The sequence below is a fragment of the Myotis daubentonii genome, chromosome 16 (assembly GCF_963259705.1).
Source record: "Myotis daubentonii chromosome 16, mMyoDau2.1, whole genome shotgun sequence".
NCBI classification, from domain to species: Eukaryota; Metazoa; Chordata; class Mammalia; order Chiroptera; family Vespertilionidae; genus Myotis; species Myotis daubentonii.
The window spans coordinates 19,961,885-19,987,175 of NC_081855.1; the positions used below are offsets into that span (position 1 = coordinate 19,961,885).

At 46.0% G+C, this 25,291-nt stretch overlaps 3 protein-coding genes across 4 annotated transcripts in view; 1 reads left to right on the forward strand and 2 right to left on the reverse strand.

Annotated features, from left to right (window-relative positions):
- The window catches only part of KIAA0753 (KIAA0753 ortholog), a 64,405-nt gene extending 59,885 nt beyond the window's left edge, over positions 1 to 4,520 (reverse strand). The window contains exon 1 of one of the 2 annotated variants that reach the window (XM_059669008.1): positions 4,443 to 4,520. The gene's annotated coding sequence lies outside the window, so the exon portion shown is untranslated. Of the gene's footprint in view, positions 1 to 4,065; positions 4,163 to 4,442 lie in introns of those variants that run through there. The other variant, XM_059669009.1, reaches the window with a different exon arrangement.
- MED31 (mediator complex subunit 31) lies at positions 297 to 5,457 on the reverse strand. The gene is made up of 4 exons (XM_059669014.1): positions 5,333 to 5,457; positions 4,443 to 4,520; positions 4,066 to 4,162; positions 297 to 561 (listed from the first exon to the last, which is right to left on the reverse strand). Exons 1-4 carry the CDS (start codon positions 5,358 to 5,360, stop codon positions 369 to 371), a joined length of 396 nt encoding a protein of 131 aa, XP_059524997.1. The 5' UTR covers positions 5,361 to 5,457; the 3' UTR covers positions 297 to 368.
- On the forward strand, positions 5,451 to 23,874 carry C16H17orf100 (chromosome 16 C17orf100 homolog). Its single transcript, XM_059669016.1, has 3 exons — positions 5,451 to 6,480; positions 11,494 to 11,618; positions 23,016 to 23,874. Exon 1 carries the CDS (start codon positions 5,818 to 5,820, stop codon positions 6,169 to 6,171), a length of 354 nt encoding a protein of 117 aa, XP_059524999.1. The 5' UTR covers positions 5,451 to 5,817; the 3' UTR covers positions 6,172 to 6,480; positions 11,494 to 11,618; positions 23,016 to 23,874.
- The last annotated feature ends 1,417 nt before the right edge of the window (positions 23,875 to 25,291 follow it).

The following is a 25,291-nucleotide window of genomic DNA, read 5'->3' on the forward strand; positions in this document are numbered from 1 at the left end:
GTGGACTTGCCCCAGCCCCCACTGTACATCAGGAACAGAGCCTGGCTGAGTTCAGGATGTTTGGTGGTCCTCCCCCTGCCCCATCCTCACTGCCTCCTTAAACTGGTCTAAAGCACCAAATGTTTCTGTCCTTAGTTGAGTGTGTTAAATACTAATAAAAATTTACAGATCCAGAGGAAAATCAAAGAACAGTTTTGGCTTAACAGAAATAATCTACTGACAATGAAAAGTTAGTTGGATTAAATAGCACACCAAAGGTACTCAGTGCTAGCACAAGAAAGTAGGTAAGATGAGTCTTTCTTTTTTTTGGTCTTCACTGTACAGAAGCAACATATACAGTCTTAGGAGCCTGGTCTGGATCCAGCTTTTCATTTTCCTGAGGCGTTATTTTGCTGTTGCTGCTCTGCCAGGGCTTGCTGAAGGCGCATCCGCTTCCGGGAATAGTGCTGCCAGTGCAGAATTTGCTGCTCGTCAATAAATTTCGCACACTGAGCATTCACCAGCTCCTTGCGGAAGTGCTCGTACTGGAGTAGCTCTAACATGTGCAAACACTGAGGGTACCTGGGTTTAAGTTTATCAATTAATGATTGGCATCATTTAAGTCAATAACTCCAAGCTCTAATTCAGTTACTCATGAACAAATGATCTTGCAGCTACAATTTCTGTAACATTAACTTAGAACACTTTGGTAGCATAGTTCTTTTTTTTCTTGCTCAAAGAAACTAGTGATCAAAAGTGAGAATTAAGCAAAATTTTCACAAGTGAGAAAACTTAAGATCAGAAAGATTAAGTAACTTGCCCAAGATCACACAATAACTGGTAAGCAGAGTCAACATTTGGGGGCAAATCGAGTTAATCTACTCTGGTGGTTTCCAAAGTGAGGAGTAGGAACACTTAATATTTTGTAATTAATGTGTTTGATAACTATTGGTTTTCCATCAATAATGATAAAAAGTCAGGGTCAATTTCAGAAAGAACTATGCACAAATATTATACTCTAGTTTTCCATGGGGATATGGAATTCTGAAATTATATATACTCTAAGACTGAGCAAAGACCTAAGTAAATGTACTGTGGATAAAGAGTCAAATTTCTGGCTATCATAAAAAGAAACATGAGGAAAGGGAGAAGGCAAGAATGAGCCCTATGTTTGAGCAGGAACTGAAAACAGCAGTATGAACTCATGACTTTATAGACAGAAACATAGAGCCAGACACAGATATGTGTTCTCAGTTTGTGTGCTGACAAGGCGTAGGAACAATGACATGGTGGTTCGAACAAGCAGTTTAGTGCCCAACCTGTGGGTTTTAAATAGCATTTTCCAGAGTTCCTTGGAGAAATGGCTGATTCCGGGCTAAGGCAAGGAAAATACAAGATGAGCCTGAGATAGTGTGTAGTGCCAAAGAAAAGTGCTCAAAAATTATGTCAGAAGTACTCCAGAGACCATGTGAAGGGGCTCCTAGTGGCCATAGCTGGAATCACTAGAGCAAGTGCATACATAATAATAATCCACAAGATAAAAATTAAGATGCCAAGAGTCCATAGTGATGTAACTTCTAAAAATGAATGAATAAGTTGGGAACAAGGGAATGTTCTTTACAACTGAATTCCAACTAGTAAATGTAGAAAGAATGATGGAATTGGAATTAGAAAATCACCACAGTAAAAATTCTTTGATGCAAGTATCTTCAATAGATAATTAGTGGCTAAAAGTATGAAACATAGTTTCAAAGTATTTCCTCACAACATATTAAAAAGAAAAAATAGTAACTTGATATGAGAAAACTGGCAGCTACCACCTCAACCGAGTGATCAAAATTAACATCATCAGTGGCGGGTAAATTGACTTCTGTGTCACAGTCATGGAGGGAAAAAAAGACTGACGAACTCAGGTGGGAGGCGACTAAGAGATGACAAAATGCAACATATGAGCCTACACTGGATACTGTACCAGACATAGGGCATTAGTAACAGCCTGTGAAATCTGAAGTCTGTAGATTAGATAAGGTTAGACAGTATATTGTTAATGTCCTAATTTTGATCATTGTACTGTGGTTACATAAGGTTTTTAATATTTAGAATATATGGGTGAAGAATATATAGGGAGCTCTTTACTATTTTCCAAGCTGTTTTGTGAGTAAAATTATTTCAAATAGAAAAGAGATAAAGTTTAAATGAGTAAATTAAAAAACACTAAATCAGCCCTAGCCAGTTTTGGCTCAGTGGATAGAGCATCAGCCTGTGGACTGAAGGGTCCCATGTTCGATTCTGGTCAAGGGCACATGCCAGGGTTGCGGGCTGTCCCCAGTAGGGGTTGTGCAGGATTCTCATCATTGATGTTTCTCTCTCTCTCTCTCTCTCTCCCTCTCCATTCCTCTCTGAAATAGATAAAAATATATATTTTAAAAAAGTAAATCATATAGGGAGTACACAGAGCCAAAACTGGACAAGCGGTAGAAATGACACGTTTGGGAAACAGTATAGTCCTGCAGTGCTCACGGGAACCTCGAGCCATAGTTTAGATGACCATCTCAGCAGTGTGGTGATTGAAATTAAACTTGTGGTGTCTAATTCAGTGTCCATCACTGAGTCTCTAATCTACATACATACATGTTGGGATCTAATAAAGTATTTTCTGTGAATCATTAAATGAATAAGTGGTTGTTTATAAAGAGCCAGGAAGGGTACAGAGGATCCTGCAGGCAGCTTCGTGAATCAACTATTAAACCAGTGGTTCCCAACATGGAGCACATGCCCCTTTGATTAAGGGGAACAATTCAAGAATGGAGTTATTAACAGTGAATTTTTTGCATTTCTTATGGTTCTAGGGGCCTCACAGTATATAAATATATATTGTGATATATTTATGCATTTCAGTTCTCTATTATATGTTTTGAAACTATTTGCTATTTTTTCATATCACTTCACATTATTTTTTTAACAATTTCTTAGTGATTTCTTCCTCAGTATTCAACTGTCCTTTTGTCCTTTTATTTTTCTCTTTCATGGACGCCATGTTCTTTGGAAGCTTATCTAGACTTCATGGTCTTTAGGCTTCCTCCATAGAAGTTCACTTTTTGAATAGTAAGAATTATATGGGGGCGGGGGGGGGGGGGGAAGGGCAGCATTAGGATTTTAGAGATGCTTAGGTGGGGCATGGCCAAAAAAAGGTTGGGAACCACTGCATTAGACATAGATCAGAAAAGTGACTTGGATAACAAGTGCAAGTTTGAAACATTTTCCTCTCAAACTTTGCTTAGAAAAAAACAAAGTTTCATTATTGCTTTTTTTACTGCCTAGTTAAGACAAAGAGGTGTGAATTCAAAGTTTACTTTTTACCAGTAAAAAGGAATGCTTGTGATTATAATATGCTTTTTGCAATTTAGTAACCATTAAAACGACAACATCTTTTGCACAACCTAAATTATGTGTATGTGTGTGTGTGTGTGGGGGGGGGGGGTGTTCATTTATTTTTAAAATGGGCACAGTACAGCACATAGGAGACCCTAAAAAACCAGTAGCTATTAAGACTCTGGTAAGGTTACCTCCTCCAGAAAACCGTCCTTACAAGTACCCCTTTCTACATTCGTAAACTTTTAGCCTATAGCTATGTCCCTGCATTTATAGAATGTGGGTTCCTTGGGGTCAGAAAACCAGTGAGATGGGGTGAATAGTACAAGATAAGGTCAGAGGCAGATCATATAGAACTTCAGCTCAAGAGACTGAATTTTATTCTGGATGCATTGGGAAGCCATTGAAAGATTCTAAGCAAGAAAGTAACATGTTGTGATTTACATTTTTAAGAGGTCAATTTGGCTTCTGCATAAGGAATTGTTTTGCTTTGCTTGGCTGGGGGTGAGAGGGTGGGGTGGAGAAAAAAAGGTAAGAGTGGAAGCAACGATAACCAGTGGGCAGATGACTGCAATAATCCGAGATAAGTGTGTCTTGTAAGGTGGTGGCAACTAAAAGTGGAGAGATGGATAAAACTAAGAAGTCTGTTAAATATCAGTGTTTTCGAGTATAATCAAGTATATACATATTTAGGACTATTAAAATTAAACTTACTTTAGATACTTGGCATATTCTGGTTCTTTCCAGTAAAGCAAGTACTTAAGATAATTAACAAAAGCTTTGTCTTTGAAGTAACCTCTTTGGGCAAGAACTGAAAGGCATAAAAAAAAAAAATGCATCTGTAGAGCAAACCAATCCTTGAACCACTGCTTTGTGACTTCTAACAAAGAATTTACACACATAACATCCCCACCACCAACACACACTGAATTCATAAAACAAGTCCCAGTTTGCTCAATTATATATAGTATATACACCAGTATAAGTGCAGCAATAATTCCGTTCAATCGAGAATGTATAAAAGCAGGCACTAATGAATTGCAACTCATCTGTCAGAAATCATTCATTCAATGAGGTGCTCAACAACTTACAATTAAGATAATTTGGGTTAGCTAAACACTGCACAAATTCCAACTCCAACTGAAACCGAAGTCGATTTCCAGCATCATCTAGGAGAGAAGATAACGAAAATCACCCAAAATAAAGGTCACTTTATATAATGTTAACTTGTAGAAAGAAAACAGCAGTAAAGAAACCCGACTAATGCTGATAGTATTTCTACAGGAAGGGCAGGTGATGATGGTTTTTCTAAGCGGGGATAAACCTTCACAAGGGTAAGAAAAGAAAAGCCCTGATTAGAGTGATTATCTCTCTAAAGTTTAAAGTCATCAAAGAAAACAGGAACACACAGGGGGCAGGACATTTATCACTCGTGAGCCACTATGTAGACCACTGGGGTACGTGGTAATAACTGTGCCTTCCCCTATATGAATACGGCGTTAAAATGTTCATGGGATTAAATTAACAAAAGCTAAGCGAATGCTAAGTGAATCAAAAAAAGAAAGTTTAGAATTCAAGCTGAAAAAGAGACGGAACGTGTGCAAGACCAGGGAGCGCGTGGGTATGTGAGGAGCGTCAGTGGCAGAAAAATTCACAAGTGTGTCCGCGATATTTCAAACTTAGACAAGTTCATCTGAGACGCAGAAAACAAATCGAACTCCTCCGGTTAGTCTCGCCCGCGCCAGGAAGCCCACGGGGTGGGTGTGTGACCAGCAAGTGAGGAAAAAGGCCTGCGAACGAATCAGCCTCTGGAAAGGCCAAACTCCCTTAGCTTTTCCAGCCGCGACAAGAGCCCTCGCGCCCCCGGTCCGCACTGCCACCCCGCGGAGATGAGGCCTGCACGGCGTCCCGGGAGCTGAGCAGGCGTCCCGGCCCAGGACCCGTCCGTCCGCGGAGACTCGCGGCTCCGAGCGCTACTGACCTGTCTCCATAGCGACGGCCGCGGCCATCACCGGCTAAAAAGCTCAGCTGCCTCCAGCCCCACACAGCCACTGCCAGGAGTGGAGGAGGAGGTTCCGGAAGCCGCGGCTCCGCCTTCCTGTCGCGGGGCAGTGTGGGATGCGGGGGCGGGCACAGCCTAGCGTGGGAGCGGGAGGCTCCGCCCATCCCGGGCCCGCCCAGGCTCGCCCGGGCTCGGCCGCTGACACGCCTGCGCGGACCCCTAAAGGCGAGGGCGCGGGGCGGGTCCGGTATTTGCAAGGGAGAGCAAAGCCCGACAGAACCCCGTGCCTGCATGCCATGGTGTTGGGGCACTCTCGTCCACCCTTGTGCCTGCGGTGACGTGACACGCCATTGTGACATCATCCCTTCCCTTGTGATGTAACCCAGGGGCGAGACTCTCGGGGAGTGTTAGGCTGTGGGGCCTCCCGAGGTCTCGTGGCCTCCCACCCGCTTTCCACCCGTAGAATGGCCTCACCCCTTCGGGGAAAGACCGCTTCGCCCCTGGTGGAAACCACCCGCTACAAGGAGACATCGACGGTCCGCGTGGAGACCTCGTCCCACCGCGTGGAAACCTCCTCCCGGCGGGTGCACACGTCTTCCCGGCAGGTGGAGACCTCCCAGGTCCCCTCTGGGAAGCGGCTTCCTCGCATCCTCGAGGTGTCCTCCCAGCACGTGGAGACCTCCTCGCAGCGCACAGAAACGTCCTCCCGCCACGTCAGGGCCTCGTCCTTGCGCGTGGAGACGTCTCTGCACCGCGTGGAGAGCCCTCCCCGGAGGGACAAGACGGCAGCCAGCCAGAATGTAAAAATGTCCCGATGAAACACTTCCCAAAGGCCACGGAAGGGCCATGGCCCTCGGCCAGGACCACATTGCCTCCAGTTTGCAGCCACCAATGCCAGGTGGACCGATCAGAGCAACCGCCTATACATCAGCCGAAGAAAGGCCGATCTGCAGTTTCCGATCTGCAGTTTCCGGACTCAGCCTACATTTATTGCCCACGCTGCACCTTGGACCTTCCTGCCTTTGACCCAGGCAACTGTTTTAACGGGAAGCCAGCACAGTGTCCACGTCCATTCTCCTGTAGAAATTGAGTTGATGGATAAGAGGCTGTTTGAAGCTCTGAACCAGGTGAGTTTGAGATTCATAGCCCCTGCACTGCCTAGGGACAGGATGCAACCAGAAATGATGCCGGTAGGATGATTGTATGCCTGCTAAACACCTGAGGGGCCTGGAACAGACTTTCACTCATTCAGTAATTGGCCTTCGTTTGTTTCAAAATAAGCAGGTTTGGGGTTTGGTTTTTTTGTACTAAGCCCTGTACATGGTAACCCCAGCTGTACTTTTTAACATAGTTCTAGTATAGTTAGAAATGAAGGTCACCAGTCAGGAATAATCTTAGAGCCCTAGCTGGTTTGGCTCAGTGGCTAAAGCATCGGCCTGTAGACTGAAGGGTCCCGGGTTGGATTCCGGTTCAGGAGCACATGCCTGGGTTGCAGGCTCAATCCCCAGTAGGGGGCGTGCAGGAGGCAGCCGATCAATGATTCTCTCTCATTGATGTTTCTATCTCTTTCTCTCCCTCCCTTTCTGAAGCCAATTAAATTAAAATTAACAAAGTAAGATATTTTCTTTAAAAAAAAGAAAGAATAAACTTAGAGCAGTGGTTCTCAACCTTCCTAATGCTGCGACCCTTTAATACTGTTCCTCATGTTGTGGCGACCCCCAACCATAAAATTATTTTTGTTGCCACTTCATAACTGTAATGTTGCTACTGTTATAAATCATAATATAAATATCTGATATGCAGGATGTATTTTCATTGTTACAAATTGAACATAATTAAAGCATAGTGATTAATCACAAAAACAATATGTAATTATATATGTGTTTTCCGATGGTCTTAGGCGACCCCTGTGAAAGGGTCGTTCGACCCCCAAAGAGGTCGCGACCCACAGGTTGGCGACCCACAGGTTGAGAACCGCTGTCTTAGAGCCTTGGCTGGCGTGGCTCAGTGGGTTGAGCAGCAAAGGGTCTCTTGTTCGATTCCCAGTCAGGGCACATGCCCAGGTTGCCGGTTCGATCCTTCGTTGGGATGTGTGCAGAGAATAATCTTAGAAGGGAAACTTGACCTGAGATATGAGGAGGTGGAGGGGAGGACATTTGAGTACCTACTCTATCCCGGGTGGTGTTCTCTCACTAGAGCTATAGCAGAGAGCCAGATAGGCAGGGTCTGGCTCTCCAGGAGAACAGGACAGTTCCCTGTTGTGATTAGCACCGTGGAGGAAATGAACCAGTAATGTGGTAGAGAGTGGAGGTCAGTGGCTCTTCAGATAGAATGGTCAGGGATGGCCTCGCTGACTAAGCACCGTTGGAGCTGAGATTTCTGTGCATGAACAGTGAGCCATGCAAAGATCTGGAAAGAGTGTATTCTAGGCAGAGGGAACAGCAAGTGCAAAGAGTGGATGGGTGCAAGCTTGGAATGTTTAAGGACCAGAAAAACCCATGTGGCTGGAGTTTAACCAAGGAGAGTCATGGTCGGGAAGAGAGGATGTTAGAGAAGTAGGCAGGAGCCAGTTCATAGAGGTCTTGTAAGCCAGGCAAGGAGGGGTTTTACTGTAAGGTCAGTGGAGAGACGTTGGAGGGATTTCAGCCCGAGAGTGACATGATGCAATTTATATTTTTAAAATACCCTGCCTTCTGTGTGTAGGATGCAGGACCGTGGTTCTCAGCTCGGGGGGTGGTTCTGTCCCCTCACAATGTCTAAAGACATTTTTGTTTGTCACAGTTTGGGCGGGGGACGGGGGAGAGTTTTGCTACTAGCATCTGGTGGTTGGAGGCAAGAGATGCTGCTAAACATCCTACAGTTCATGAGACAGCCCCTCCCCACCATATACACCAAACAAAGAATTACTTAGCCCAATATATCAATAGTGTGATATTGAGAAAACCTGATGTAGGGGACAAGCAAGAAAACAAGAACTAGTTAGGAAGCTAATGCAGTGGTTTAGTGAGATATGATAGTGGCTCATACTAGGGTGGCAGGAGTGGAGCCAGAGCAGTGATGGCGAACCTATGGCACGTGTGTCAGAGGTGACATGCGAAGAACTCATTTTCTGGGTTGGTTTTTCTTTGTTAAATGGCACTTAAATATATAAATTAAATATCAAAAATATAAGTCTTTGTTTTACTATGGTTGCAAATATCGAAAAATTTCTATATGTGACACGGCACCAGAGTCAAGTTAGGGTTTTTCAAAATGCTGACACGCCGCGCGCAAAAGGTTCGCCATCACTGAGCTAGAGAAAAGAGGCAGACTAGGGATGGGTTTGGAGGCAGAGCTGACATGGCCGGTGGATATGGAGGTGAGGGAAAGAGGAATAGAAGAATCAAGGATGACTTCAGTTTGGGCTTGAGCAATTTGTTGTACGGTGGTCTGGCCATTTATGAGAAATACCGGAGGAGGACCAGGTTTAGGAGGGAAAATCAGTTCCGTTTTGGCCGTGCTGAGTTTGAGATTCCTGCATAAGACCCAAATGGAGACATTGAGTGGCAGTTGAGTGCAAGAAGCTGGCTACCATGAGCGAGGTGAGGATTGGAAATATAAAATGCGGGCCATGGCTGGTGTGGCTCAGCGAGTGGTTGGAGTGTTGGCCGGAGCACTGGGGAATCACGGGTTCAATTCCTGGTAAAGGGCAGATGAGGATTAGCAACAACAAAGAAATATAAAATGTGGGGTCATCAGTACATAGGTGGTATTTAAAGCCATACAACTAAGCAGCTATCGTCTGCCAGCCTGTCTCACTCATTTTATGCTGCCCGAGTGAATTTGAGATCTTGTTCATCAGGGAAAACTGAACACCTCATCCCTCCCTCTCATCCCCACGGGGCCTGGCTTGACCTACCTAATTTTTCCTTGCCTATTGTCCTTTGGCAGCCACCAATAAGTGAGAACATTTGCGCTAAAATGTTAGATAAATGCTTCAGGAAACTTGACTTTCACGCGTCTTAAAACAAAGTTTAAAAGTTCAAGTTTTGTTGGGGGGTTTCTGGTGGTGGAGGTGGGGCACATGGACATTAATATGTAGCCCTAGCCCCAGGTTCTTATGGGATAGCTGAAGAACAACGAAATTGATCTATGACAGTGGTTCTGAACTGGGGACAGTTTTGCCCCACAGTGGATACTTAGCAATGTCTGGAGATATTTTTGCCACAACTGTGGGGGTTGGATACTGCTGGCATCTAGTGGGTAAAGTTTTGGCTTGAGCAGTTTGGTATATGTTGTATGCCACCAAACATCCTACACAGTGCACAGGTTACCCCCTACCCAGCCCCTGACAACAAAGAAACACTGGGTCCGAAATCTCTATAGGACCAAGGCTGAAAAACCCTGACGATTCTAAAGCATGATCCATTGAGGAAGCACCCCACTAATCATAGGATTGTGCTGTGGGAGTGGTTGAGAGGTAGTGACCTATGTCACATCTCAGGCAGGAGCTCTCAGAGGAGAGGGATATGTTGCCCTGTGAGGAGACCATACATCTCCGCTTTCAATAATTGATGTGATATTTACCCCAGGAGGAAGCTGATCCCATCTAACAGGAGGTAAGTGACGTTGATTCTGTGGGACCTTTTTGTGAGGTAGAGTACTAGCTGGTTCCAGACACTGTGCTAAGTCATCACCCACATGACTTCATTTAATTACAGGGGAGGGCACGGGGCTGCCCAGTAGAATAGGGGCTCAGGCAAGAGGAAAGTTACAAACCCAGAGGCTCCCCTCATGTTCCTGCCTCGTAAAACTTCTGCTATAAACTAATAATTAGACCTTGGCATTTTAGTCTTTGGTGAGCTTACTGCTTCTTGTAAATATGACAGACCATGTACATTATATACAAACACTCTCTTGATCAGTGTTTTTGTGTGTGTGTTTTAAATGAATAAGGTAGTTGCTTTCTGTATCAATGTTCTTTATTAATGTATATTACAGAAGTGATTATGTGCTTAATGTAACAGATGAAATAATTCAAAGATGTGTAAAGAAAATTTAATAATTTGTCACCATCCCTTTCCATTTTCATCCTTTGGAAATAGTGTCAGCAACCTGGAGTATATCCTTCTAGACTTTACTGTGTTAACTGCTTTGATTCCCCCTTCTTAGTAGTACCTGTAAGACTGGTTGGAAGGTTTCTGTGAAAAAGCCAAACGCTGGGTTTCTAGATGATTGATTCTCCTGGGAGGATACAGAACTATGGTACCTTCTTTCTTTTTGTTATCCTTGTTACCTAGGTTTCTCCCTCCAAATTTCATTTATCCATGTTTCAAAGCAAAAAGACAAGAGACATGAAGAAAAGGATGTTGACAAGATATTTGCCATACACACTGGTTTACACATCAGATCCCACAGCTCAAGATGATCCTGTATATTAAAGCAGCTTATATCTGTCACAGTTTTAATGTACCTGCTGCATATAATAAGCGTGTGCTGCGCATATTGTGGATCAGCATTCTCCCCACAGGGTCCTCTCTCAGAAGCTTCGAAGGAGCCCAGGTGCTGTTGTACCTGTGACCTGGTATATAATGCTGAGCACTTGTGTGCAATGAAGAGCAGAGAGCAATACTGTCCCCTCCATTGCCAGCTAAGAAAGCCGCTAATGGCCCCATCTGCTAATCCCTCGGATTTGTTGAGCTAGGAAATAGCTGTCATTTGCCTTAGGTTGTTGCCAATCAGGTCATTTTGGAAAATTAAATAAGTACAAGTCAGCACCTGTCATTCTCCCCATAATCCGTTCATTTACATATAAGCTGAGGGCAACTTACAAAATTCACATCTATATTTGCTGTCAGTTGTTGAAAATGCTTCAAGTGAAAGACTGTTGTTAATAGAATACTCTTTCCCCAGATCACACAAGTCAGGGGAAGAATTAAGAGCCTGACCAGCAAGGTATTTGGCTCAAGTTCTCATTTAGATCTCCTAGGATTCCGGGTCCTCCATCCTTGCTATTGCTCCCATCCCAGGATGACTAGTACCAGTGCCCAAGCCCTGGATAGTTGACCCAGCCTCCATGGTTCCACGTGCTTATATGGGTTCAACATGTTAATAGGCTGGGGAAAAAGTCACTGTTTAAACTTTTTTTTTTTCCAAAACAGTTGACCTTCATGGTACAGATGGAAAAACTGAAGTCCAGAGAAGCCAAAATAACTTGCCACCACTATCCACTTGCAACCACTATTTACTGCCTCTCAGGATGGTTTCTTTTGATAACCATATAAAGGTAGGTGTAGTGTCCTTACGTTTAATTTACAGTGAGCATAATAGATGATACTAAAAATAGAAAAAGTAGAAATAGAGACTCTATTTATATGGAATCCTACAAAGCACTGTCTTTCCTATGAGGCCCCAAAAACACCTCGTTAGTATTTGGAAGATCTGTTATCAGGTGCATAAACTTTTAGCATCATCATTTCTGCTTGATAAATTGGCCCCTTTATCATTATAAAATGACTTTTTTTTAATATATTTCATTGATTTTTTACAGAGAGGAAGGGAGAGAGACAGAGAGTCAGAAACATCGATGAGAGAGAAACATCGATCAGCTGCCTCCCGCACATCTCCCACTGGGGATGTGCCCACAACCCAGGCTTATGCCCCCGACCGGAATCGAACCCGGGACCCCCCAGTCCACAAGCCGACGCTCCATCCACTGAGCCAAACCGGCCTCGGCAAAATGACTTTTTTTGTATCCTCCTCTGAGGATACTTTTCCATTGATTTTTATTATTTTACTAGAGGCCCGGTGCACGAAATTCATGCGGGGGGGGGGGGCGCTCAGCCCAGCCTGCACCCTCTCCAATCCGGGACCCCTCGGGGGCTGTCCGACTGCCAGGATTGGACTTAAACCAGCAGTCGGACATCCCTCTCACAATCCAGGACCACTGGCTCCTAACTGCTCACTTACCTGCCTGCCTGCCTGCCTGATCCCCCCTAACTGCCCCCCCTCCTGGCCAGGTCACCCCCAACTGCCCACCCCCTGCCAGCCTGGTCGCCCATTACTGCCCCCCCCACCCGCCAGCCTGGTCGCCCCTAACTGGCTCCCCGCCGGCCTGGTTGCCTTTTACTGCCCCACATGCCAGCCTGGTCACCCCCATTTGACTCCCCCGCCGGCCTGATCACCCCTCATTGCCCCCCTCTGCCAGCCTGGTCTCCCTCAACTGCCCCCCCAAGGGCCTGGTCGCCCCACACAGCCTGCTGCTCAGTCGTTTGGTCATCCCTCACTAACCCCCCTGCCAGCCTAGTCCCCCCACACAGCCTGTTCGGTCGTCTGTTTGGTTGTGATGGTCACTAGGCTTTTATATATAGAGATTTTTAAAAATATATTTTTTGATTTCAGAGAGAAAGGGGGAGTAGAGAGAGAGATAGAAACATCAATGATGAGAGAGAATCATTGATGAGCTGCCTTCTGCATGCCCCCTACTGAGGATCGAGCCGGCAACCCTGGGCATGTGCCCTTGATCAGAATCGAACTCAGGACCCTTCAGTCCCCAGGCTGACGCTCTATCCACTGAGCCAAACCAGCTAGAGCTCCATTGATTTTTAGAGAGTGGAAAGGGGGAAGGAGGAGGAGAGAGAGAGAGAAAAAAAGCCCCCACAAAACATCGACATGACAGAGACACATCGATTGGTTGTCTCCCAGCAACCAAGGTACATGCTCTTAATCCCTTAACTGGGAATCAAACCCAGGACCCTTCGGTCTGAGGGCTGACATTCTAACGACTGAGCAATCTGGCCATGGCTGAAGTGACTTTCTTGTTTCCCGATAATATTCTTTACTCTGAAGTCTATTCTATTTGATAGTAACATAGGAACTCCAGTTTCCTTTTTAAAAAATCTTTATTGTTGAGAGTATTACAGATGTTCTCCTATTTCCCCCACTGCCCCCCTCCACCTGGTTTCTGCCCCGCCCCATCTAGCTTTCTTTCTATTATTGTTAGGGTGGCGCACCTTTCCCCGCCCTTTTACTTTCAGCCTACTTGTATCTTTATATTTAAAATGGATTTGTTGTATTATATAGTTGGATCTTGGTGCTTTTTAAATCCAACCTAGTAATTTTTGCTAATATGGGAATCTTTATACAATTTATGTTTTCTGTAATTATTGACATAGTTGGGCTTAAATTTAGCTGTTTGTTTTCTATTTGTTCACTCTAGTCTTTGTTTCCTTTTCTTCCTTTTGTGTTAATTTAATATTTTGTAATTATTTCATCTCCTTTGTTGGCTTATTTACTCTTTTTGTTTTATCTTAGTAGTTTCAGTAGGGTTTATAGTATACATTTTTAACATCATCTTCTACCTTCACATGATGTTATGTTACTTGACATCTATAATAATAAAAGTGTAATATGCAAATCAACCAAATGGCCGAACAGTGGAACAGCCGTCGGACTACCACGCTATGACACCCACCGGCGCCAGGCCAGCCAAGGTGGGTGTGATGCGATCGGTCGGAACATGGCCATCGCCCCATGATTGCCCTGCAGAGGGAGGCCCAGGCCACCGACCGGGGGGCTGTGGTGGGTGGGCAGGGCCTCGGGCCTCCATCTTCAGGGGTCCCAGACTGTGAGAGGGCACAGGCCAGGCTGAGGGGCCTCGCCCCCCCCCCCCATGCATGATTTCATGCACTGGGCCTCTAGTATAGTACAAGAACCTTACAAAAGTATACTTCCATTTTTCCTGACCTTTTTTCTATTGTTGTCATACATGTTATAAACCTCACAGTACACTGTTAGCATATTTGCTTTAAACAGTTGATTAGCTTTTAAAGAAATTTAAATAATTTTTTTAAAGCTCTTTATTCACATAGTTAGCAATTTTGGTACTCTTAATTTTGTGTAGATCCAGATTTTCATCTGGTAGCATTTTCCTTCTGCTTCAAAGACTTTTTTTTAAATCCTCACCTTTGAATATGCATCATTGATCTTAGAGAGAGGGGAAGGGAAAGAGAGAGAGAGAGATCACTCGGTTGTCTCCCACGTGTACCCCAACTGGGGATTGAACTTGCAACCTAGGTATGTGCCCTGACCAAGAATCAAACCTGCAACCTTTTGGTGTATGGGATGACACTAAACCAACTGAACCACACCAGCCAGGGTTCAAAGACTTTCTTAGTCATTTCTTCTAGTATAGGCTTGCTGATGTTGAATTCTTTCAATTTGTGTATGTTCAATAAAGTCTTGATTTTGCCCTCATTTTTGAAATACCGTTTTTCTGGGTAAAGAATTCTTATATTATTTTCCTTTTATTAGTACTTTAAAAGTGTTAATTCCACTGCTTTCTGACTTGCATTATTTCCAACAAGAAATCTTGCTCTATCCTAATCTTGTTCCTCTGTACAAAGGCTTCTGTATGACTTCTTTGACTGTGTCTGTATATCATTAGTTTTAAGCAATTAGATTATGATGAGCCTTTGTGTGGTTTTCTTCATGTTTCTTGTACTTGGGCTTCATTGTGTGGTTTTATAGTTTTCATTAAGTTTGGAAAATTTTTGACTTTTATTCCTTAAAATATTTTTTCTCCCACACTATCCTAATGTATTCCAATTAAAGGCATATTAGGCCACTTAATGCTGTCCCATAGCTTACTGATGTTCTCTTTCTTTTTTCCTCAGTTTTTTTTCTCTGTATTTTACTGTACAGTTTCTATTGCTATGTCTTCAAATTCACTATTCTTTTATCTGCAAGTTTAATCTGTCCTAAGTACCACCATCCAGTGGTATTTTTTAAATCTGAATAATCTCTCATAATTCAATTTAGGTCTTTTTCATATGTTCCATATATCCTTTTTATATCTGCCAGACATATTCCTTTCCTCTATTTCTTGAACATATGCAACAGAGTTATAATAGCTATTTTAATGTCTTTGTCTACTAATTCTATTATCTGTGTTATTTCTGGGTCAGTTTTAATTGATTGCTGATTCTCTTCATTATGAGTTGTATTTTTCTGTTTCTTTGCATGCCTGGTAATTTTTGTTTCCATACCAGACAAGCTAATTTTACCTGGTTGAGTGTTGGATATTTTCATATTCTTATAAACATTCTTAAAATTTGTTCGAGGACACCCTTAAGTTACTTGAAACAATTTTATTCTCTTCAGGTCTTGCATTTAAATTTTGTTCAGTGGGGCCCTGGCTGGTGTGGCTTAGTGATAGAGCATCGGCCTGTGCACCTAAGATTTGCTTCCCAGTCAAGTGGATTGATTCTCAGTCAAGCATACGTACCTGGGTTACAGGTTGGATCCCTGGTCCCAGTCAAGGAGGGTGTGGAAGGTAACCAATCCATGTGTATCTCTCACATCAATGTTTCTCTCTCTCTCTCTCTCTCTCTCTCTCTCTCTCTCTCTCTCTCTCTCTCTCTCCCCTCCTAAATAAACAAATAAAAGGATTTTAATTTTTGTTCAGTAGGTCCAGAGTAGTGTTAAATCAAAGGCTGATTGTTTCACATTACTGAGGCAAAACTCTCCTGAATACTCTGATATTATGGGGTTTTCCACCTTGGCTGAGGGGAATAGGCATGATCCTCATCATTATGTGAGCTTTGGGGAGTGTTCCCTCTCCTTTCCGGTATTTTTTTTTTCCTGTCCTCACATGGATGTGATAATCAGTACTCAGCTGACTACTCAGGGGAACCTCTGCTCATCTCCAGCTCTCTCTCTGTGCAGCTCTCTCTCTCTTGGTACACTGGTTCATGGGTTGACACTCAACCATTGAGCCACACGGGTAGGGCTCTTTGTCGTCTTGAGGTTTGAATCATTTAAGTATTCTGAGTACAGATTCTCATTTGCATTGCAAACATATTCTCAAAGTTTGTGGCTTGGGGAATGATTAAATTTTTAATTATTTTTTTAAGTTTCAAAAGACAGTTACTCAATTCCTGCCCTGTGCCAGGTATTCAGGAAAAGTAAGCACTCTTTGGCCTTTATCTTACCTGGTTTCCTTCTCTCGTTTCATTTCTTAATGGCAGCAACGTGTTTCTGTCTTAATAGACTGCTATCCCCATGGCTTTTAAGCTTCTAGTCAAAACCATTAAATACTGATGAACTCAATTTAGTGGGTCACAATTAGCATTTTTAAAAATAAAATAGAACAGAGCAGAAAATATCAGAGTAAATCACACCGTTAACACATTAAGCACCCAGTCAGTTACCAGTGACTGACACTGTACTTTCCGTCTTGAAGACAAAACAGGCTGGGCGCTTAACGGAATGAATGGAGGGAGGGGGAAAGCTTAAGACAATTTATAACTCCGTGTCAAAGTTCTTTTTTCTTTCTTTTTTTTCTCGGTAAGAGAACATTTATTGGGTAAATTACAGAAGTAGAAAAAATAACTCCTGGAAGAAATGGGCTTAGGAAACAAGTGATAGAGGTAAAGGAAGGCGCTTGGGAGTGAGGGAGCTAGTGGTGCCACGCCTGGGTGTGGAGGGGAAGGGAAGGGGAAGGTGGGGGCATGCCCCTGGGAGGCAGAGCCCACTGGGCCCTCTGTCCTAAGGGTTTAAGGGTGGAGATTTTAGGGGAGGTCCCAGGGGAAGATCTCAATAGAATACCCAGTAGCTTTCCAGGTATGTCCATTCAGGGCTGTGGTCTCGATTGATTGATTGGCCGGCACCAGGGGGTCACTATGCCACGCAGCTGGTCCTGAGGTCAGCAGTGGCTGGTTGTGTTGCTTTTCTGGGCCTGGAGCTGAAGTACAACTGAGGCCTAGATGTTATCTCTAGGGAGGAAAGGTCGGGGTCCAGCTATAGGCAAGGGGAGGAAAGGTCACCCTGGGGGCGCGGTCCCACCCTACAATTGATTGTCTGTTGCTAAGCACCTGGGGCTTTGCACCCTCCTGACCTTATTTCAATCTCATGGCGAAGGAAGAGGCTTCTACCTGGTCAATTCAACAAGTACCTATTGGGAAGGACATTGTAGAGGAAAAGAGAATGGTTAGATAAGAAAAAAGTTCTGGTTAAGAATTAGTAGATTTATTGAAAGACAGATAAAGGCCGTTGGGTCCCTCCCAAAGCTGAGCACGTAGGTAACTGATTTCTCAGAGGTCTTATTACCATGAAAATTCACCAGAAAATTGCTTAAGCATTTTGTCAGAAATATATTTGATTCCCAAGAAGAGGTTTGTGGATTACATCCCCAAAACATCCCTGACCCAGCCCAAGTGTAGGGCAATATTTTCTTTTACAGTATAAAGGTGTTTCGTGAACACATGTTTCAGTACGAATGTACTCTGACTTGCCATAAGCTTTATTCTTTCCTGTGCACCACTGTGAAGAGGTTTGAATTCCTTAGAGCTGAGATATGATCAAGGCCTGGAGGGTATGAAAACCTGCCCTTGTCTGCAGAAAACCTCTGTCATTGCAGATCCCTAGGGGACATTGTCCTGGATGTCTTTACTCACTTTCATATCTGTTGGTTTCAGAGGGCTGATCAGAGCTTTGTCCTTTGTGGAGCTGGCCTGCTTTTTGCATGATAATGAGAATTCATTTGCAAAAGGGCCCGGATGCTAAAATAAAACCTTTGAAAACCATCCATCTTTTCTAATATCTTTGTTTTACTTAATGAGAAAGCTGAGGCCCAGAGTGAGAGCACCTTGTTGGTCACTGAATATTTATTCAGTGTGTACTGGGGGGAAATGCAGCTAGCCCTCAAATGTGTAATTTCACCACTATTTTACTTACGCCCTAGTGCAGTGGTTCTCAACCTTCTGGCCCTTTAAATACAGTTCCTTATGTTGTGACCCAACCATAAAATTATTTTCGTTGCTACTTCATAACTGTCATGTTGCTACTGTTATGAATCGTAATGTAAATATCTGATATGCAGGATGGTCTTAGGCGACCCCTGTGAAAGGGTCGTTCGACCGCCAAAGGGGTCACGACCCACAGGTTGAGAACCGCCGCTCTAGTGGGTGTTTAACAATGTGTCGGTGCACTGGTTTAAAGAAAACATGAGCAGTTAGCCTTCAGTGTGGCCGAAGGTGTGACAGGGACATGGTGCACACTGACTGGAGTTGGGGAATTAGGGAACCAACTCAGTAATGTCTCGTGAACTTCAGGAGAAAATCTGGGGCTGTGACACCAATTCTGTGGATTGCAATCAGCATTTTTCTTATTATTGAAATAAAATAGAAAAATGTAGAGTCTTATCAGAGTGCTTACACACATTAAAGATAAGAACGGCTTTGTGAGAACTTCATGAATAGTTACCATGTGAAATATATTCATACTGGGAGACACTGTCAAAACAGTTGGAGAAAGTGCATGTCTGAGGTCTCCTCCCACTACAGTGCCCCGAGTCATGGCCAGTCTTCACGTTGGTGCCATGACACTCAGTGGACAGCAGAGGTCAGACCACCCTTGCACAGCAGCGAAGGCTGATTCTTGGAGGACCAGAAACCTAGGCCGAGTGCCAAGCAGGACAGAGGCCCGAGGGACAGTTGTTGACAGAAGGTCCCGCCCACTTGCCCGCAGGAATGACAGCTTCTGAGGGGACTCTCCAGATGGCTTTGCTGCGGCCACTTTGCATTCTCCCTCCCGGACTAGGTTCTGGTCTCTGACTTTCAAACACCCTGGGGGTGCTTCCAGGGCCTTGTTTTTCCTCTGATTCAGGAGCGGGCCCTGGCCATGCTGGTTCCTCTGGGGAAATCGAAGCATCGCCATGTGGCATGCCCACGTCGGTTTAGATGCAGTGGTTCTCAACCTTCCTAATGCCGCGGTTATGAGATCTATAACTGACTTTCCCCTGGACACCGTTGGAAGCACTACATTCTAACCCACGCATCCGCCGGGCCTTGGGGCAGAGAGAACTTAAGTGTCTTATCCAGGGTTACCTGTTAGGGAGGAGCAGAGCCAGGATTCAAACCCAGGCTGGCTCTTAACCACTCGTCTGCTGGTAGGAGAGGAATAGGTAGCTGTTCCCCTAGTAATGTATCTATGTTGAAGGCTAGTGAGGCTGCAGGGTGTTCAGGAGAAATCCTGGAGACCCCAGAAGAGCAGGGATGGTAAAGCCTGAGACAGGAAAACAAGGTGGGCCCGCTGCCCTCCGCTGTCTGAAGGAAGCCTCAAGAGCAGGACAAGAATCAAAGGGTAAAAGCTACAAGGAGGTGCATTTGGGCTCAGCAGAAGGAAGATTTTCTTAAACGTATTATGAGATCTATAACCGAACACAGAAAGCCCAGCCCCATTGAAGTCCCCACACTGTGCCACGTCTGTGTCCGATCTCCAAGGAAAGCTTTTCTAACTGTGGAGCCAGCCCCAGGATGGACTAGGCTGACAGGTGGAGGCCAGGCCACGACTGGGGAAGAGATGCCCGTTGGGCAGGAGGGCGCAGGAAGCCTGAGGTCTGAGCGGGGAAAGGAGAAGAAAGAAGTGGGAAGTCCGTGGGGCACCTCTCCCTCTCCTGCTACATCCCCCTGTTCCCAGCCTGGACTCCCTCTTCCCCGTCCAACCCACCCTACCCCTAAGCCATGCTTTATCTTATTTTATTCTCTCCCGGACTCCCTCCAAGAGCTGTCTGCCCTTGCTGCTTAAGCTTCCCCACCTGATGTCTTGTCTACCCCTGCAGCCTCGCTGCACCAAAGCCGTCCTTCCCAAGGCCTATTCCTACTGTGCCCAGTCTTAACTCCAGTGGCCTCTTCTCAGCCCCGTCCTCGCCGACCCTTCTGTAGCATTTGAAACTGGGAGCCATCCTCTCCTTGAAATGTTCTCCGGTGGTTCCCATGCGCCTGCACTGCGGCCCAGTCTCCTGTCCCTCCACCCCACCAGCCCCTGATGCCTTCACCTTGCTGGCCTTCATGCTAATCATTAAATAGGCCAAGTTTATCCCTGTGTTTGCGCTTTCCATGTTTGCTGCCTAGAATGCTCTTTCCCAGATTCTTTTAATGATGTTTGCCTCTTCACATCATTTACGTGTTAAATCAGATATTGATTTTATTGATTAAATACCTCCTCCCCCCATGCCAAACTGGTTTGGCTCAGTGAATAGAGAGTCGGCCTGCGGACTGAAAGGTCCCAGGTTCGATTCCGGTCAAGGGCATGTACCTTGGTTGCGGGCACATCCCCAGTAGGAGGTGTGCAGGAGGCGGCTGGTCGATGTTTCTCTCTCATCGATGTTTCTAACTCTCTATCCCTCTCCCTTTCTCTCTGTAAAAAATCAATAAAATATATTTTAAAAATAAATAAATAAATATCTCCTCCCCCACCTTCATCACACTTATCCACTAACCCTTATTATATGTTTCTCCAGTGTGAATTTATTTTGTCACTCGTCTGTTGTCTATTTTCCCCATTGGAAGGGCACAGACCTCGACTCGTCACTGTATCCCCCAGAACCTGCAGGAGTGCCTAGCACAGAGCAGGTGTGCAGTAAGTGTTTGTGATACGAGCAAACTAAGGAATGAATGAACGGTCACGGTCAGTTTCAGGACCCTCAGCCTCTGAATCAGGCTGAGACCACCACTGCACTCTCCTCAGAGGTCTGGGCAGGGTGGGTCGTTGGCAGGCCCCCGGGTGAGAAGCTGGGGAGGCTGAGGCGGACTCCTGCACTTGCCCCTGGCCCCTGATGTTCCTTCTTCCTGGTAAAATCCTGTTCTCCAGGCCCTGCTCCATTTCTACCTCCCCAGGGAGCCTTGCTGGGCCCTCCACCCCGTCCTGAGCCCACTTCCTGGGCGTTCTCACTCCCCACTGCGGCAGCCTCTTCACAGCACCCACGTGATCGCTCCTTGAATTATTCTGCCTTGTTTACTCCTGCCTCTCCCTGAGATTGAAGGCACGTCAAGGGCAGGGACCATGATGAAGCCTCTGTGTTCAGTCCTGTGCATGGACTGAATGAACAAGGTTAGGCTTGTCTGGACACAGGCATGGCCACTGAATGTCCTCAGCCCCTGTGAGGCAGGGACGTGGTTTCTCTGGAGCGCCATTAAGGGCATGTTTGGAGAGCCAGACAGGCTTTAAATAAGAATTGTTTGGTGACACATGCTCATTCATGCCCTACGTCATGGGTTCTCAACCTGTGGGTCGTGACCCCTTTGGCGGTCGAATGACCCTTGCACAGGGTCGCCTAAGACCATCCTGCATATCAGATATTTACATTACGATTCATAACAGTAGCAACATTACAGTTATGAAGTAGCAACGAAAATAATTTTATGGTTGGGTCACAACATGAGGAACTGTATTTAAAGGGCCAGAAGGTGGAGAACCACTGCCCTACATGGTCTCTTCCCTTTCTTGTCATTCACCCTCCAGTTAGTGAGTTCTCAGTCACTGCCACTGTGGGGACGGCCACTAGAAACGAGGGGAAGAGGGAGAACTGGTGGTTCAAGTTCAGAATCCCAGCTGTGCCTCCTGGGGAGCAGGCCAGGAGGGGAGCCCCACGACTCCTTCCTTTGCCTGCAGCCTGTTTTAAAGTGCCTTCACCCCAGGATGCCCCAGCTGGGAGCCCAGACTTCAGCTGGCTTACACAGAGTGCTGTGCTCCCAAATAGCAAGACATTTCAAAGCTGAAACATCACTTCATCCCTTTTCTTAAATGAGGACCCGACTCCACCATGTCTGTTCTGGTTTGGCTCCGTGAGGTGTGACATTGGAGTGACCCAGCGGACATCACCCAGACGCCCCAGGACCCCAGCGTCAGCTGCCTCGGTGGGCAGGCTTGGCCAGGACTGTCTCCCCACCAGTCTGAGGTCTGTGGGTTAGGCCTCTTGGTTAGAGAGCTCCAGACGGGGAGCGGCAGGGAGGCCCCTAGGGAAGACAGAGTGTCTGTGTGGCCAGCGGGTGTCAAGGACCACCGGTCACCAGCAAGGGCGGGGCTGCCGGGCATCCAGGCGGCTGTTTTGTGTCATTGTTAATTTCATACGGATAGTGTTATTTTCTGCTTTTTGCACATATCATAAGGATCCTTAAATGCTATTATTTAGCCTTCAGATTCCCTATTTTAAACAACATTCCCGGTGCCCATTGACCATAACGGATAACACTACGCTCATCATCTCTGATGTACAAGCCTGTCATTTTTCTGTTGAATTATTTCCTCGCAACACATTCCAAGAAGTGGAATTACCACAGAATGAGAGATGAGCGTTTTACTAGCCCTGGAGCCGTATGGCCCAATTTCTTCCCTAAAAGGCCAAGCTAATTTACAGGGCCACGGGCGGTGTGTCTAAGCTGGTTTTACCACAGCCTGGCAGCTGAGATGGTATCATTTGGTTAATGGGTGCTAATTTAGTAGGCGTTAAGTGGCACACCCGCTCCTCTAATTGCGATTCCCCGATTGCAGCCAGGATGAGTGCTCTGGGCGCTCGTCTCCTCCTGGGAGTTCACTCCTGGGATTGCCTCCCTGCCCGCACTGGGCCTCAGCCTGTCCCTCTCCCCACCTCTGCCCTTGCTGAGTGCCATCTTGCTCTCTCTCTCTAAGCCTGTCTGTCTGCCATGGTCTTTCAGCTTCTGATTCAGGAACTTCCTCTGGTTTCTAACTGGGCAGGCACGTGGCTGGTTCGTGGCGGTCCTGGACAGGCCCTGACAAGCTGCTGGCTAGACCCCTGGCCTAGAGGGCCTCTCTCCCCCACCGAACTCATATGGGCCCCTTTCTTCCTCCCGGGGCTCTTCAAGAACCCCTTTTGTCTCTCCAGGTGGCCTCAGCTGGGCTGATCTCCCGAGAAATGGTGGGAGTGACCAGGCTGTCCCTCAGTGACCCCCTCCAATGAAGTGTTCCCAGCTCTCCACCTTCAGAACAAATGGACCTGCTTGTCCTGGCAGTGGGGGAGGTGGGTCCCCAAAGTCCAGATGTGGATAGCAGAGGGGCCCACAGCGGTGACCGCAGCTCAGCCTCTCTTCCTGCTCCGAGCCCCTGGCCCGAGGTGGCAGAAAGAGCTCCCTTCTCAGGTGGAACCCACTTGTCCCAGTGGATGCAGTGGATGCAGTGGATCCGTGGCCACCAGCACTCTATGGTGCGGCAGAGACAGACCAGGCTGGCGCACTGCCCACTTCCAGTGGCGTTGAAGGTTCCTAGGCACCTGGGGAGATTTCAGGAAGACTTCAGAAAGGCAGCTGACCCCGCGGGAAGTCGGCGCAGATGCACATGGGAGCCTGACTCCGGGCACTGGACCTGCTGCACGTCACTGAGGCAGGCGGTCTCCGCTGTCACCTCTCAGATACCATGGACCTTGCAATTGGAGGCTGTTAAAAGCTAGAAACTCAGACATCGAGTTCTAGCTTCTCATTTTATTTAGACCATTTTTAACACTCATCTCTTTTAAAAATGATTATAAAGTAGTGCATGCCTATTCTAAAATATTTGGAAATACAGAAAACAAGACGAAAATATATAACCCTGTAAGGTCACCAAAGATAACTGCTGCTATATTTCCACCTCAACTTTTTTCCTGTGGTCGTGTATGTTTTTATTATCATAAAAACACATACAATTTGTATCTGTCTTATTCACTTTAAATATAAGCATTTTCAACATAAAAATGTTCTTTATAAACACTTCTAATGAGTGCCTAAGTGTGTTTTGAGTGGATACACCATGAATACTTACTGTTACCTAAATATGGGGCATTTTATATTTTCAGTTCTTCGAGAGCATAAACACACATTGAAGTAAACATCTTTTAAACATACATCTTTGTCCACAGTTTGACTTTTCCGTTAGGTTCGATTCCTACTCCTAGGATATAAGCATGTTTTGCGTGCGTATTTCTACTTCATTTTCCAGAGGCTGAACTAATGCTTGCCCGCCTTACAACACAACCAACTACACCAAAAAACACCACTTTAAAAACATTTACCGATTTGAAAGGCAATTAGACTATTGATTCCTTTTACCAGGTGAACGAAGACTTGGTGAGGGAAGGGGACATGCCTAGGGTCACCACAGGAGTGTGTGACCTCATTCCACCTTCACGACAGCCTGTAGTCGTAGTGGAGGAGCTGAAGCACATGGACAAGGCCGCCTGCCCAGACCCACACTCAGCTCATCAGCCGAGAGGCCTGAGTGTGACCCATGTGGGCCACCCCAGGTCCCACGTACTCAGAGCTGCTGTCCCCAAATAGGTGCTGGAAGGTGGTTTGGGGCCAAGAGATGAAGGGACTTGGGTTTGGATTTACCCTGTAGGCAGAGGGGCGCCATGGAGCATCAAGGCTGTGTTTTACAAAGATGTTTTTGGTGGACTGGCCGGGGGAGGCTGGAGAGAGGGCGGCCAGTTGGGGAGATACGACATGCAGATGATGTGAACAACAAAGAGACTGCCCAGACGCGTGTGGGCTGTGGGCTGTGGGCAGTCAGGAGCGTCAGGGGTCCAGGGAGGCCTCCCGCTGTGTCCTTTCCACTTGGCAAGGGCCATGTTTATCTGCTACACGTCAGGCAAAACCTGTGCCAACCACCAAAGACTCCACCTCAAGTCTAGCAAATAAGAGAGAGGACGGTATGGATTACGTTATATTTAAAACAAGCCCACACAATGCCTGTAATTTTTTATCCTGACTCCGTAATTATAGCTCGAGACCAGTTAGATCATAGTTATCCCTACACTGACCTGCTGTTGGGACACGTGGAATTAAAGGCTTTGCCGCACGAGATTCTATTTTGGATGCCGAGCACTGGCAGGTAACGGGCCTTTCGCAAGGCCCATCTTGTTGGCGATCCCCCTGGGCAGCCTGCATCAAGGCCAAGTCAGCACCGGCGCTCGAGGAGACCACCGGTGCTGTGAACAGTTGGGGTGCTGCAGTTCGCCCTGCGGAGTGGGAGTCTGGAGATCGGAGGAAGCTCCATACCCTGGAACAGGCCCACCTCCTGGGTCAGTCCCATCTCAGAGCCTCAGCCTCCTCCCCAACTAACTGGGGTCTGGGGTCAGATGAGCCAAGCCCTGGCTGTTGGGGTACACCTGTCACAGACAGGCTGGCA